Source organism: Equus asinus, chromosome 5 (assembly GCF_041296235.1).
Source record: "Equus asinus isolate D_3611 breed Donkey chromosome 5, EquAss-T2T_v2, whole genome shotgun sequence".
NCBI lineage: Eukaryota > Metazoa > Chordata > Mammalia > Perissodactyla > Equidae > Equus > Equus asinus.
Window position 1 is genome coordinate 94,670,882 of NC_091794.1, and position 14,604 is coordinate 94,685,485.

Below are 14,604 nucleotides of genomic sequence, written 5' to 3' on the forward strand. Positions count from 1 at the left end.
GACTTCTGCCATTTACTCAATCCGGTTTGATTTGTGGGACCACCAAATGGCCAGACCAAACGGACACTAATAAAGAGATAACTCACACACCTATGCCTTAAATATTGGCCCCAACCCTCAGTTCGGGGCAGCAGCAGGAGCTCTGACTGCCCGTGGGTCCTGTCCCCACGCACCAGCTCTGCCTGCCCATGGATCCTGTCCCCATGCCAGCGGGGGCAGCAGCAGCGGCTCTGCCTGCCCATGGGCTCTGTCCCCATGCCAGCGGGGGCAGCAGAAGCGGCAGCAGCAGAAGCTCTGACTGCCCATGGGTCCTGTCCCCATGCTATTCCACACTATTCTCTAAATAAAAGAGCACTACTGCCAGATCTTGAGAGTCTAAGAAATCTTTCTTTCGACTCCTCGGCTCACCGATCCCGCATCACTACGACGTGCCCCCACCGGCAGCCGCCCGGCCTCGGGAGCCGAGGTTCAAGTCAGCCGGAAGCGGAGGCCGCTGAGCCGCAGCCTCCGCAGCGCCACCGCCGGACTTGCGCAACCATTTCTGCTCTCTGGGCCTCCGTGTCCCCATCTGCACGATGACCCCAGGCCCTCCCAAGACTCCGTCGTCCGGGTGGGGGTGACCCCTCTCGCCCCCGTGCAACCCGCGGACGCGGCGTGGGAGAGGAAGCTTGCGCAAGGCCAGCCCCGAGCCCGGAGTGAGCGCCGCCGCCCGCCGCCCCCCGGCCCTCCCTCGGGCTCGGGGCGGAGCCGCTGCGCCTTTATCCGTGCGCTCGCCGCCCGCCCCGCGCCCAGCGCTGCTCGGCCGCAGGTACCGGGTGGGGGACGCGTGGGGAGCTGCGGGCGGCTCAAGGCTGGGCTGGGCTGGACGGGGGCCGGTCGCGTGAGCAGGCGGGAGGGAGCCCCGGCAGGCCTCTGTCGCCGGAGAGGGCGCACCTCCGGTCAAGAGTGGGAGGACGCCAGGGGACCAGCTGGAGGGGGCGCCGCCGCGAGGGAGTGGGAGCAGGAAGGAGGCTCAGAGCGGGAGCATCTCCGGGAGGAGTGGAGGAGGCCGGAGGAGGCAGGGAGGCAGAGCCGGAGGGGGAGGACGTCTGTGAGCGAGCGGCAGAGGACCGGGCTGGCCTGGGAGGGCCTCGGAGTCCTGCAGGAAGCTAGGCAGGACTGGAGGAGGAATCTGGGGAGACTCTGGGGGCAAAAAGGAGTGTGAGTACCTGGAACTGGGTGATGTGAGGGGCTCCCAGCTGGGAAACCGGAAACAGTGGGAACAGCGCTGCTGGGGTCCAGGAGGGCACTTGTTCCAAAGGAGCCTAGCCCCGTGGGGATGAGGAAAGCTCCCTTCGTGTCAGGAGAGCATGGGGGTTCCCCTCACTCAGTGAGGGAAGGGGAAGGAGCCCCACAGCACTTTCCTCAAGCCCACAGGCTTTGAGGACCCCCAGAGGTTTCCCTGGGTCAGGCTCCCCCCCCCCCCCCCCCCCCCCGCAGGCCTGGTGGGAGGATGGGGCCAGGTCAGGCCAAGGCTGAGAAGTCTGAGAGTCTGATGGATTCTCAGAGCCTGGCTACCCCTGAGTACATGGCCCAGGACTCCATGTTTTAGCTCCTATGGGAGAGGAGCTCAGCCTCCAGGCATGGGCCTTGTGCCACCTCTGGGCTCCTTGGTGAGAGGCCACCCCTCGCCAGCTTCAGTTCTCCTGCCCAGCGAACTTGCTAGTTCTGCTTGCTGGTCTCCTTGCTGGTCAATGGTGAATCTCAGCTCCCTTTATTGCCCCCTGTGCTGGGTGACTGTAGCCAGCTCCCCTAACCTCTCTGGGCCTGCTTTTCTCCAGGTTCTTCCCTGTCCTCACAGCATTTGTGAGTCTGATCTCCACGAAAGAATTCCTGTAAGAGTTATCTCGTGCTGATCACACTTTTCAGGACAAATGGAGGCCCAAAGTGCAGTTACAAAAAACCACAAGTGGTTCCTGTTCAGTTTTGGAAGACATGGAAGGACTTTTTCTTTAAACACGTTGGGCCGAGTTGGGGAATTGGTTTGCACTGAGGGAGGTGACCCAGTTGTGGAGACAGCGAGTAGCCAGCCAGAGATGAAAACTTTGCTTGTATCATCTCTGGCCGCCCACTGGGCACCTGGGAGCTGAATACAGTAGATGGAGGGCAGGAGCACTGCTTTTGGAGTCAGACCCCTGTGCTCTGCCATCCTGCCCTCGCGGCTGTGACACCGGCTTAGTTGCAGGTTCAAAGAGTTGCTGGAGGGGAGAGGTGAAATGTGTGTGAAAGTCATTGGTAAACAGCAAGCCGCTGTAAGTTACTGCCCGCAGTGCCTGGTCTAGTTAGTAACATTTCAGGCTCTGCCCGACTGTGCTGTCCTTATCAGGACCCTTCAGGAGAGTTTACCTCTGACAGCCCGTGGTTAACACTGGCCTGGCCTTATCATTTTTATCCAATGGGGTTAAACTTTGCCTTCCATGGCAAGATAAAGCTCTCTTTAAGGGAGTGTGCTGAACAGTTGGGGCCAGAGAAACAACAATGAATATTTTGCATGTCAGAAAGGAGGCAAAAGAGGAAGTGGAATTATAACTCAATGATACTTAGGAGTTAGGAGTTCCAATAGGGAGTTAGGAGTTAGGAGTTCCAATAGGGCAGGGTGTTAAAACCCTTAGGTGTTCCCTTTAGCTGTTAAATAGCTGGGCTGTTAATTCTCTAAGGGCAGTGTTTTAACTGCTTTATTTGCTGCTGAGGCTCCAGCACCTGGCACATAGTAGGCCAGGAAGGGCCCTTTGAAGTCACTGGTGAATTCACTCTCTCCTTTGACAGGTGGAGAAACAGGGCCGAGAGCAGAAGGGACTTGTCCAAGGTCACACAGGGACTGAGTGGCTGAGCCAGGACTAGAAGCCAACAAAAACAGTGGAGCCAGTGCTGTGCCAGAGCCAACGCCTAGCATCCGTGACTTTGACTCTCACAAGAGCCCAAAAGGTGGCTATTATTATCCTTCGATTGTAAGTGAAGAAACAGGCTCAGAGAGGTTAAGGGATTTTAGCAAAGTCACACAGCTGGTAAGTTCCAGACCTGAAATCCCATTCTCACATAAAAATGGGGACCTGGCTTCTCTTGAAAGATGTGCCCGAGGTGAGTGGTAGACACCCTTCCTTGGAGCCGCAGCTCTCTCCAGTGCTCCATGGTCACTACCTGGGTGCCTTCCCTCTGGTCTGGATTTCCCTAGGCCCGTGGGCTTTTCATTGTGTGGGTGAGCTCCGTCAGGGCAGGGAGCCTGCCTGCTTCATTCACCGTGCGCCGCAGCTTTGCAGCCATGTGCCTGGCATATAGTGAGCGCGGAGTAAAACTATGGCATGGGTCTACCCCGTGGCTCTCCTCTCCATAGCCCATTTCCTACCCCATCCTCCCAACCTGGTCTGCTATTTTTGCCCCCAGAGGGATTAGGGGACTCTGACAGTGTGTATCAGGTGGAGACCAGGAGGAACTAGGGGTGGCCAGCCTTGGTTGAGGAGGGAGGTGAGGAGGTTGACCTTGAGTTCAGGAAAAGGGGAATGTGAGCTGGGAGGGCTGGGGAGCTGCGACGGGAGAGGAGGAAGGAGCTGCTCAGGCTGATGGAGGAAGCCGGACTTGGAGCCTGGAGATCTCAGTTCTAAACTTCAGACAACCTGGAAGCCTTCCAAACCTGCAGGACATGCCCCGGCCTGGCCACGTGCCCCGCGTGCCTGTCAGATTAACTGCCAGGGCGGGCCACCCACTTTTCCCTTCTGCCGGCTGCTGGGACTGCTAGGGCTGGGACCCTTGTCCCTGGGGGTTTCACTTCCCGTCTACCTCTGTTGGGTCTGGGGGCAAGTGCAAATCTTCAGGGCTCTGTGAATCCAGAAAGGTTACTCTGAATGGTCTTTGCTGAGAACACTTTAAGTAATAAATAAAGTCAGTGTCTCTAGAAGTCCAAACTCCCGCCAAATTCCCTTGGTCCCTAAATGCGCCCTCAGAGAAAGGTAAATGTTTAAAGAAACACAGATAACTTTCTAAGGCCCCCCAATCCAGTGGACCCAGCTATTGAGGACTAAAAGAGGAATGAGTTTTTTAGAGAACCCCGAGGAAATCTCAGGCTGGAGATATTATTTATTTATTTATTTATTTTTTATTGATTGATTGATTGATTGATTGAGGAAGATTAGCCCTGAGCTAACATCTGCTGCCAGTCCTCCTCTTTTTGCTGAGGAAGACTGGCCCTGAGCTAACATCCATGCCCATCTTCCTCTACTTTATATGTGGGATGCCTGCCACAGTATGGTGTGCCAAGCGGTGTCATGTCTGCACCCAGGATCTGAACTGGTGAACCCCGGGCCACCGAAGCAGAATGTGTGCATTTAACTGCTGCATCACCGGGCTTGCCCCTGGAGATATTTTAAATACTACTATTCTTAGTAGTAATTAGTTACTACTGCTATTAATAAATAATAATAGCAATCGTTTATTGAGTCTTGAAACTGTGCTAACACTTTCTTCTAATAAATTTTATCTTTGCAGCAGTCTATGAGGTAGATAATAATTCCCATGAGGGAGCTAAGGATAACGGAAGGGGAGTCGCCTGTCTTAGGTCACACAGCTAATATGTTACGGAATCAGGAGTCAGACCTGGTTTGTCTGAATCTGAAGTCCATCTCCTTCACGAGCCTTTATGTGTCTTTTCTCCTCTCTTCCTGACTTCCTTCCACTCTGATTCCCGGTGAGGAGCAGACAGAAGCCAGTCAAATTTGCCTGACATCCCTCAACCAGGCCCTGGACACCTGGTCTCAGCCCAGCTTTGCCTGCCTTGCCGTGTGATCTTGGGTAAGTCACAGCTTTTCAGCTAGCCCTCGCTTTCCCCAGATGTTTCACGCAGAGCTTAACCGTGGGCTTCTTTCTGCAGCTAAGGCCTGGCCAGGAGGGCAGAGTTTAGCTTGGATTTGACCGATGTGGGAGTGGTGATGGGGGGAGGGTAGAGTGGTGAAGGTTGTCTTTAGCCCCACCCTCTGGTGGTGACATCACACAAGACACCTCCAGTCCCTGGAAGTCCCACGCCTGGTGACCCTCACCTGTGGAAGTGCCACTCAGTACTTGGCCTCTGGCAAATTTGTCCCATCCTACAGCGGAAGTCATCAGCCCCCAGGCTTGAGAGAAACCCCTAGGTAACTAGCGCAGTATGGGAGGCTTGGAGGGGGCCGTGGAGGTGTCCTGGGCTGGAGTGGGAAGCCTGGAACCGGCAGATCCCGGCAGCCTGGTGGGCAGACTACGCAGAGGATGCCCTGAGGGTGCTGTCTGGATCCCCACCCTCACCCTTCCAGCTCATGCTGGACCCCTGCTCATTTCCCCTGGATCCAGGGCCCCTTTCCATGGAATCTGGAGATGGGAACTATTTCTGAAAGTAGACCTATTCAGATGGAATGGGGCCTCTGGCTGAGGTCTAAAGGAGATAGGGCGGCAGGATCTCTGTTATCTCAGTATGTGGCCTCTGGGTTCTGTGCTTAGAGCCTGTTGTGCTCGGGGAGGGGGAGGAGGCTGTGAGTGAGCTATCACCCCCATGATGGGGTAGTGAGCCAGGCCTTCCCTGGTGCAGAGCGAGTGGGTAGTGATAACTGGGGGAGACTGAGGTCTCTGGATGTGAATCCATTGCTAGAAACCCAAGGAAATAATTTATGGGAAAAGACTTGGGTACCTGCTTTCAACCAGTATTTTCTTTTCTTTTCTTTTCTTTTTTTTTTTTTTGAGGAAGATTAGCCCTGAGCTAACTACTGCCAGTCCTCCTCTTTTTTGCTGAGGAAGACTGGCTCTGAGCTAACATCCATGCCCATCTTCCTCTACTCTATATGTGGGATGCCTACCACAGCATGGTGTGCCAAGTGGTGCCATGTCTGCACCCCAACCAGCGAACCCCAGGCTCCCGAGAAGCAGAACCTGAGAACTTAACTGCTGCACCACTGGGCCGGCCCTAGAGACCAGTATTTTCCAAAGTAGTTCTGTGGGTGCAGATAGGTGTGACAGGAGGCAGGGCTGTAGCAGAGTGGCTAAGAGGTCCAGTCTCTGCAGTCAGAGAGCTGGGTTCAAATCCTGGCCCCACCTCTCTCTCTGACCTTGGGTAATGAGCTCTTAATCTCTCTGAATTTCACTATCCTCAACAAACAAAATGGGCATAATAATACCTATCTCACAAGCTAGTCATGAGAATTAATTGCAATGAGATTGTAAAGAGTGAGCATAGAGTAAACACTTATTACGTTTGAGCTGGCTTTATAATATGTAATAGGAAAAGGCATCCTTGGCTACGTACGGTTGGCAAATGTAGGTTCAACAAAGAGAAGCAGGTTTCTTTGCTGCAGGACTTCTCAGAGCCTTTAACATGCTGTTATGCCATAGAAAGTTCAAAGAGTGGGATGTGGAGCGTTGGACTGGACTTAGATCACAGGGACTCAGGAACCAGGCCACCATCGCATGTCGTCATTCCCTGGTCTTTGCCCTCGTGGTGCAATGGAAACCTTGCTGGACTGGGCAGTTCTGAGGAAGGCCTTCCTGTGTCCTCGATGTAAAACAAGGGAGCTGCACGAGATGCTTCCAGAGGCCTTTTCTGGCTCCCCGAGGTCCTGAGATGGGAAGACAAAGTTGTAGACTAGGGCGGAGGTCAGATTGTTGAGGCTGAAGCCCAGTCTGTCAGGGAGGAGAAGAAATCCAGTGCTGGCTCCGCAACAGCAAGGTGGGCCAGGGGTCTCGTGCTCTGGATGGAAGTGGCCCCATTAATTAGTCCGTCAGCACGGTCTGCTTCTTAACCTGCCCTGTGCCCGGCTGTCTGGGAACAGAAAGGACAAGTATCATGTCGGGGCGCCCCTCGGGCGGTGCTGTGATGACTTAGCTCCCGCCTCCTCCCTGGACTAGGAAAGGCCAGACCCCAGAGATGACCTCAGAATGTAATGCAGGAGGAGCTTAGGGATGCAAATCGGACTGTGGCCTTTGCCTCTCAAGCCCTCTGCATTTACTTGGACCATGTGTGATAATTGGGTGACCTCGGGACGGGGCGATCCGGTGCTGGTGGCAGAGAACACAGTGCTTTATCCTGCCTGGATCTCCTTGTCTCTTACAGTGACTGGTGCAAAGGTAGTTGCAGTAAATATCTGGTGAACACTGAACAGAAAACCTGGATGCTGAGTCCAATCAGCTTGTTGGAGGGAGGTTGAGGGAGGGGAGTTGACTGGCAGGTGCCAGTTTTTCAATAGATGTTTGATTTAATGAATGACACAGTGAATAATGATAAGGCCGAATGAAGCAACTGGTATCAGACAAATAGTATATAATTATGAAATGATTAATAGCATTTGCTACCTCGTCTTGCAAAGGGCAGTTTAGGATGGTGGTTAAGATCCTAACTGAGTTCAGATCGTGTCTCTGCTGCTTTCTAGGTAGGTGGGTGGGCATGTACGTAACTTCTCTGTGCCTCAGTTTATTATCTGAAGAATGGGAATAATGATACTTCACAGGGTGTTCTGACGCTTAAATGAGTCAGTTACACATAGAATGCTTCAAACAGTGTCTGGCACACAGCAAGTGCAGTGTAAGCATTTGCTATGATTTGTTTTCCTCTCTGTAACCTCTGTCGTACCATGAAGTTCCTGAGGACAGGGATCAAATCCCCTTCCACTCTGCCCTCCCCTGGATCCAGCACAGGACCTGAGGCAGAGAAGGGGCTCAGTAAGTGTTTGTTGAATGAATGAATGAATGAATGAATGAATCTATTTTTTTTTTTTAAGATTTTATTTTTTCCTTTTTCTCCCCAAAGCCCCCCGGTACATAGTTGTGCATTCTTCGTTGTGGGTTCTTCTAGTTGTGGCATGTGGGACGCTGCCTCAGCGTGGTCTGATGAGCAGTGCCATGTCCGCGCCCAGGATTCGAACTAACGAAACACTGGGCCGCCTGCAGCGGAGCGCGCGAACTTAACCACTCGGCCACGGGGCCAGCCCCTGAATGAATCTATTTTAAATGCTAAATTGTATAAGCCATTATAAGTTTCCCACAGGGGAAGCTAAGGAGGCAGTAAGGAGGTCCCCTGGAAATGGCAGCTTGTATTGGCCTTCAAGGATGTCAGTGGAGGGAAAGGAAGTTGGTACAGGATGTGACATTGGGTTATGTGGGAAATGAGGGTGGGAGCAGGTCCTGGGGTCTTGAATCCTTGGGTAAGGGGTTAGATTTGATTTATTTGCAATTAGCAACCATGGGTGGGTGTGGAAGGGCTGGAGGGGGCAACTTGAGTCGGGGGTATGGCTGAGTGAAAGCGTTGTTTTTATAGGATCAGTTGTTACCGGGGACTTTCAGGAAGAAAGTGGCATTCTGAGTTGGGTCTTGAAGGGTATGAAGTGTTGTCAGGATACTGTTATGTTGTTCTTTCATTCAACAAACATTGAGCACCAGCTACCTGCTAAGCCCAAGGGGTTCCCAAAATAATGAGACAAACCGCCTATCCTCAATGAGCTTACATTAACAATGTTAATGCCCATGACAAGTGATATAATGGTCACAGGATGGGTATCTGATGGTAGGCACTCAAGTAGAGGAGTCATCACAGGAGGTTCAGAGGGCCAGGGAAAGTATCACAGAAGAAATGGGTTTTGAGGGATGAGTAGGAGTTTGCCTGATATGCAAGAGGAGGAAAGTGTCTCAGGGGGAGGGAATAGCTTGTGCCAAGCTGCAGACATGAGAAACAGCAGGCCCAGGTGTTTGGTAAGGCTGTGGCTGGATGTGAAGTGCATTGTGGTTGAGCAATAAGGTTGGAAAAGGTAACAGGGACCAAATCATGTAGGGAAATGGAGGGTCAGTGAGAGACCCAGGCTGCTCTGAAGGGGCTAGAGGTAGAGGCAGTGGGTCTCTTAGCAAGGTCATTGTCACCACCAGGTGAACACTGATGGCAGCATGAACACAGGAGAGAACAGTGGGAGCTGCTGTGTGGAGCCTGGACTGGAAAGGAAATGGCTGAGATACTGAGCCTCCTTAAGTAATGCATTCCTCAAACATTTATTGAGCACCTATTATGTACCAGACACTGTTCTAGTCACTCGGTATACATCAGACAGCAGAACAATCGTGAGTCAGAATGAAGCTCTCCCTTAGGATGACTCCTCTCCTCTTAAATTCGGTGTAGGGATAAGGGGATGGGAGGAGGGAATAAGACCTGGCATCAGGGCTTCCCAGCTGCTGCTCACGTGGGTGACAGGCTGAGCACCCCAGCCTCCTGACTTTGCTCTCGCCTCTCTTCCAGCTCCTTGTCTGACCCACAGCCATGGCCACGTTGGTGGCCCAGAAGCTCAGCCACCTCCTGCCCAGTTTGCGGCAGGTCCACCAGGAGCCTCAGCCATCTGTGCAGCCAGATACTGTCTTCACGGTGGACCGAGCCGAGGTGCCGCCCCTCTTCTGGAAGCCATACATCTATGTGGGCTACCGGCCGCTGCATCAGACCTGGCGCTTCTACTTCCGCACTCTGTTCCAGCAGCACAACGAGGCCGTGAACGTCTGGACCCACCTGCTGGCGGCCCTGGTGCTGCTGCTGCGGCTGGCCATCTTCGCGGGGACCGTGGACTTCTGGGGAGACCCGCACGCCCTGCCTCTCTTCATCATTATCTTCACCTCCTTCACCTACCTCTCCTTCAGTGCCTTGGCTCACCTCCTGCAGGCCAAGTCTGAGTTCTGGCATTACAGCTTCTTCTTCCTGGACTACGTGGGTGTGGCCGTGTACCAGTATGGCAGTGCCCTGGTGCACTTCCACTACGCCATCGAGCCCGCCTGGCATGCCCGGGTGCACAGCATTTTCCTGCCCATGGCTGCCTTTCTCGCCTGGCTCTCCTGCACTGGCTCCTGCTATAGCAAGTACACCCAGAAGCCCGGCCTGCTGGGCCGCACTTTCCAGGAGGTGCCCTCGGCCCTGGCCTACGCCCTGGACATCAGCCCCGTGGTGCACCGCATCCTGGTTTCCGACCCTGCCACGGACGACCCGGCTCTTCTCTACCACAAGTGCCAGGTGCTCTTCTTCCTGCTGGCTGCCGCTTTCTTCTCAGCCTTCGAGCCTGAGCGCTGGTTCCCTGGCAGCTGCCATGTCTTCGGGCAAGGCCACCAGGTCTTCCATGTGTTCTTGGTGCTGTGCACGCTGGCTCAGCTGGAGGCCGTGGCGCTGGACTATGAGGCCCGCCGGCCCATCTATGAGCCTCTGCACACCCGCTGGCCCCACAACTTCTCCGGCCTCTTCCTGCTCACCATGGGCAGCAGTTTCCTCACTGCGTTCCTCCTGAGCCAGCTGGTACGGCACAAACTCGATCGGAAGACCCAGTGAAGGGGGGTGGCATCTGATAGGGAGGGAGGTATAGTGGAGGTCCAGGGGTCCAGGCTTGGCTCCAGATGGGAACAAGTCCTGGTAAAGTTGTTTGTGTCTGGCCCGCGGTGACTCTCTGCGCACACCTCAGCTGCCACAGGCGGCACTGGCCAGTCCTTGGATTTGGGGATTGGCCGGGAACTGCTGGAGTCCACTCCTGGGCCTGCCCCAGTTCCCTGCCCTAGGAGAGGGGAAGAGAGAAAGATGTGGGCCACCCTGATTTGCCTCCCCACACTGCCTTTCACTAGGATAAGGATGGGGGGGTCAGTTAGGGCCAGGACCCTGGTTTGGGGCTTCCAGATTACCTGAGAGGGGGTGAAGGTGGGATTAAGGCCAGTCCGATTTGAGCTGAGAGGCAGGGGAGGCCTCAGCAGCCCCCTTACCCAGGTTTCCTGGGTGGATAGGGAAGGGGCGGGCCCCAAGTGTGTGCAGGAGCTTACTGTGCCTTGAACCCCAGCCTGGAGGTTTGGAGCTCCAGGGAGCCCCCAAAGGTAGAAGATTGTGCCAGGTGGAAATGGATCCCATCCAGTGCCCCACACCTCTTCAGTCACTGCCCTAGATGGTGAGCCCCAATGGTGTAGCTCTGGCCTCCGTGTCCCACCCATCCTGTTCCCAGCCTCTCTCCTGGTTCCCTTGTTCACGATTCAGTTATCCAGTACGTGTTTCCTAGGCCTCTGCTCAGAGGTACACCACCGACTGGGCCCCGTGGATCCATACGAGATGATGAAGACTTTAATAATGGAATGAACTGTCAGGGGAAGCACTGAGGAGCGAATAATCAGTGTAGCCTGGGACCCTCAGGGTCTTGGGTTGGGAAGGGTGAGTAGGAGTTTGCAGATGCAGGAAGGACCTTCCCGGCAGAGGGAAAAACCTGTACAAAGGCCAAGAGGTATGGAAGGAGGAGTTCAGTGGGGCTGGAGCTGGCGGTGATCTGGACTCTGATGTGTCCTAGATGCAATAAAGTGACTGTGCTAACAGCTGCCTCTTTGCTTTTTGTCTCCTGTCCCAGCGAGGGGCCAGGAGGAGGTTTTCCCAAGGAAGCTGGGGCTCCTGGGGGTGGGCACAGGGAGAAGGGGGGCAGTTCCTGTTTTATGTTTGCCTGGCGTGTGGGCTTGGGGCTTTATACACTATATAAGTGAACTTTTTTTTTGGCAGGAAAGGCGGAGGCGTTTTGTTACTAAATAAGTTTTAGAAATTAAAAGAATGTGTTTAAAATATACATAATTGCACCTTATAATTTGACAAAGATTTCATTTTTTGGTCTTTCCTTCAATCAAGGAGGATTTTATACATTAACTTTTGTAATATTGTTATATGTAGCTTTTGTAATAGTGCATTTTCTACAGTACACAAGCAATATATGTACAGCGAAGGAAAATTAGGAAGTACAGATAAGAAAAGAACAAAACTCCAAATGAATAAGAAATATGGCTGTACTGCTAAAATATCCTACTATATAAATATGACATCTATGGGGATTGTGGTTAGGGTGGAAGGACGGGTGGGTTGCCAGCATTTTTGCATTTCTGAGGGGCTTTGAGAATTTACAAAGTAGTTTCACAAACCTCGTTTGATCCTCTTTAAAATCCAAGGCCACATAGTAAGCCGTGAAGGCAGGACTGAAAGCTAGTTCTTGACTCCAAATTTTTAGCATTCATGGTTTTCTAAGTCCTCTCCCATGTGGTTTCACACTTATGCTTAGATTTCTTTTTTCTTTTTGAATTACAAAAGTAATTCATTTAGGGTCACCATTTAGGGTCCTGTGGAGGACCCTGGCGCACCTGAGCCTCAGCTCCATCCTTCCTTTTGGGATGATTGTGAGGATTCAGCGATGAGACAAGGAAAACCCTGAGCCCCCGGTAGTTATTACTTTACAGTAAGAAAGTGCAACTAATTGAGCCAAAAGAAAAAACACATTCCTTGTGCTATGCTGCGAAGGCGATCACACAGCATAGGCTCCGGAAAGCAACTCCTGAACGAGAACAGAAAGAGCGTGAAGGCTTTCCACACCTGAGAGAAGGGCGTGGGGGAGGCGTCGGGCGGGGCTTAGGGGAGGGGGCGGGGCCTTACGGGGGCGGGGCCGACGCTGGGGGCGGGGCCTGCGCCGGGGCGGCCGCGGCCGCGGCGTAGCCCCGCCCCCAGCGTTGGCGGGAGATCCAAAGTTGCCCTGGTGGCGGCGGTTGCGGCGGTTCCCTGAGGCGGCTGGAGCCCCAGCCCTTGTTCGGTCGGCTCGGCCTCCGCACCCGCCATGAGGCGGAGAGGCCCCGAGGAGGAGGCCTGCGGCGTGTGGCTGGACGCGGCGGCGCTGAAGAGGCGGAAAGTGCAGGTGGGACGCTGGAGCGCGAGCGTCGGGGGAGGGGTCGGGGCCTGGCGGCCTGAGAGGAGACGAGCTCCTGGCGCCGCTGGGCGAGGGAGGTGACGTCGGGGACCGAGAAGGAACAGCTTTGGGAATTCCGAGCGAGAGGGATTGGAGGCTGAAGAAGGAGGAAGAAATGGGGTTGGGGAAGGGTGTCGGTAAATGAGGCGGAAGGAAGGAAGCCCGGAGGGGTCGGGAGAGCGGGACGGCGAGGCTTCGAGAGGTGCGGAGGGGCGGAGGGAACATTCGCTCCGAGGAGCTGAGAGGAGCAGACTCCTCAGGCACTCGGAACCTCTGTGCGGTGGCGGGAGGCGAGGCCCGGGTGTTGGGAGATGGTGCGCATGCAAATTTATGAAATCCTCCTCCTGAGGGCCCGCCGGGTTGCAGGCCGTCTGCCTGCCCGGAACCAGTACCTTCAGGGGAAAGAGTAGAAGAGACGGGAAGGGGAGCTGGCCTCGTATTTGTTGAGCATCCTCTAGGTGCCAGCTGCTGTTAAATGTTTAAGATGCATTATATATATCATCACCCTTAGGAGAACGAGGAAACTGAGGCTGAGTAACTCAGGTTCACCCAACTAGGAAGGGTCGGCCATCACACCCAGGTTTCTCGCATATGCAAGATTCTCTGTTAGAAACATTACGAAGAAACAAAAGTATGAGAGAACAATCTTAATGCTTATTGAGCATTTTATGCTGGGCATTGTGCTAAGTATTTCAGATATGTTTTGTCTGTTTGGTACTATTCTGTGGTATATAGTATAATTCCCATTATACCTAAGAAATACCTAGACACTAAAGGCAGGATTCTTGCCCTCAAGTTGCTTACAGTCTTATGGGGAAGAAAAGAGATGGACAGATAATAATAATGATACCTAACATTTATTGAGTGCTTACTGTGTGTCAGGCACTTTGCTGAGATATTACATGCCTTATCGACGGCAGCTACTCACAAAAATTCGGTGAAGTAGATACTGTCATTATCTCTGTTGGATAGATGAAAAAATTGAGGCTTAGATTAAGAAATGTACCCAGGTAATCAGGGTTTCAGGCCCAGTTCTGACTGCTGCAAAGCCCAGTGCTCCTACCCTCTACAAGGCAGAAAAATGTCCAGATGAGTGGCCTCAAGGGAAATGTGATTTTGGGGGCTAGAGAGATGATCATGATTTGGGGTTATCAAGGAAGATTTAACCAAGCAGATAGAAGGGGATTGGAGATGGGAAGGGTGCGCTGGATTTGGATAGTTTGGGCAGTAGTCTAAAGACCAGATGGTCAACCTAATCTAAACCATGAATGAGAATTTTTTTCTGTAGGTGGCTACAGCTTGCTTGAATAAGATCAACTGAGGACTGTTAAAAAGCATCTTACAACTAAAGTCATTTTTTGAGAAGTAACAAATGAACCACATGCTCCTTTAAAAAAATTTTAAACTTAAAAATGTTTTTGGAATAGGTGATACATTCATGTGGTACATAATTCAAAATGTGTAGGATGTGCAGTGAAATATCTCCCTAATACCCCTGGTCATCCTTCCCCATCTCAGAGGCCACAACGTTCTTGTGTATCCTTTCAGAGATATTCTATGCATCTGTAAGCAAACTTGTATCTTGTCTTTGTTACAAACAGTAGCATATTATATATTGTCCTACAACTTGCTTTTTTCACTTATTGCATGTTATGAATCATTTCATATGCATTGATAAAGAGCTGCTTCATTCATTTTTTTTTTAAAGATTTTATTTTTTTCCTTTTTCTCCCCCAAACCCCCCAGTACATAATTGTATATTCTTAGTTGTGGGTCCTTCCAGTTGTTGCATATGGCTTGCCGTGTCAACATGGCCTGATGAGCGGTGCCATGTCTGCACCCAGGATTGGAACCA

General features: G+C 52.8%; 2 protein-coding genes across 9 annotated transcripts in view; both read left to right on the forward strand.

The window, feature by feature from the left end:
* Positions 1–255: 255 nt before the first annotated feature.
* Positions 256–11,349, forward strand: PAQR7 (progestin and adipoQ receptor family member 7). Of its 8 annotated transcripts, none has more exons than XM_044770039.2 (4): positions 256–808; positions 2,806–3,044; positions 4,729–4,821; positions 9,269–11,349. In XM_044770039.2, the coding sequence occupies exon 4, from the start codon at positions 9,290–9,292 to the stop codon at positions 10,331–10,333; it is 1,044 nt and encodes a 347-aa protein (XP_044625974.1). In that variant the 5' UTR covers positions 256–808; positions 2,806–3,044; positions 4,729–4,821; positions 9,269–9,289; the 3' UTR covers positions 10,334–11,349. The 8 variants fall into 8 exon arrangements, with proteins under 8 accessions (XP_044625974.1, XP_044625978.1, XP_044625975.1 ...); XM_044770040.2 differs by having other exon boundaries at positions 496–808; positions 4,726–4,821; XM_044770044.2 differs by having other exon boundaries at positions 496–808; positions 2,806–2,964.
* A 1,161-nt stretch (positions 11,350–12,510) lies between these two features.
* Positions 12,511–14,604, forward strand: part of AUNIP (aurora kinase A and ninein interacting protein) — a 30,688-nt gene continuing 28,594 nt past the window's right edge. Inside the window, 1 exon segment of the mRNA XM_014855020.3 lies at positions 12,511–12,698. Coding sequence (XP_014710506.1) covers positions 12,621–12,698 — 78 coding nt within the window. The 5' untranslated portion in view covers positions 12,511–12,620.

Bases quoted from the DNA above. Each gene is read 5' to 3' on its own strand.
- PAQR7 (XM_044770039.2), top strand. From the start codon at position 9,290: ATGGCCACGTTGGTGGCCCAGAAGCTCAGCCACCTCCTGCCCAGTTTG.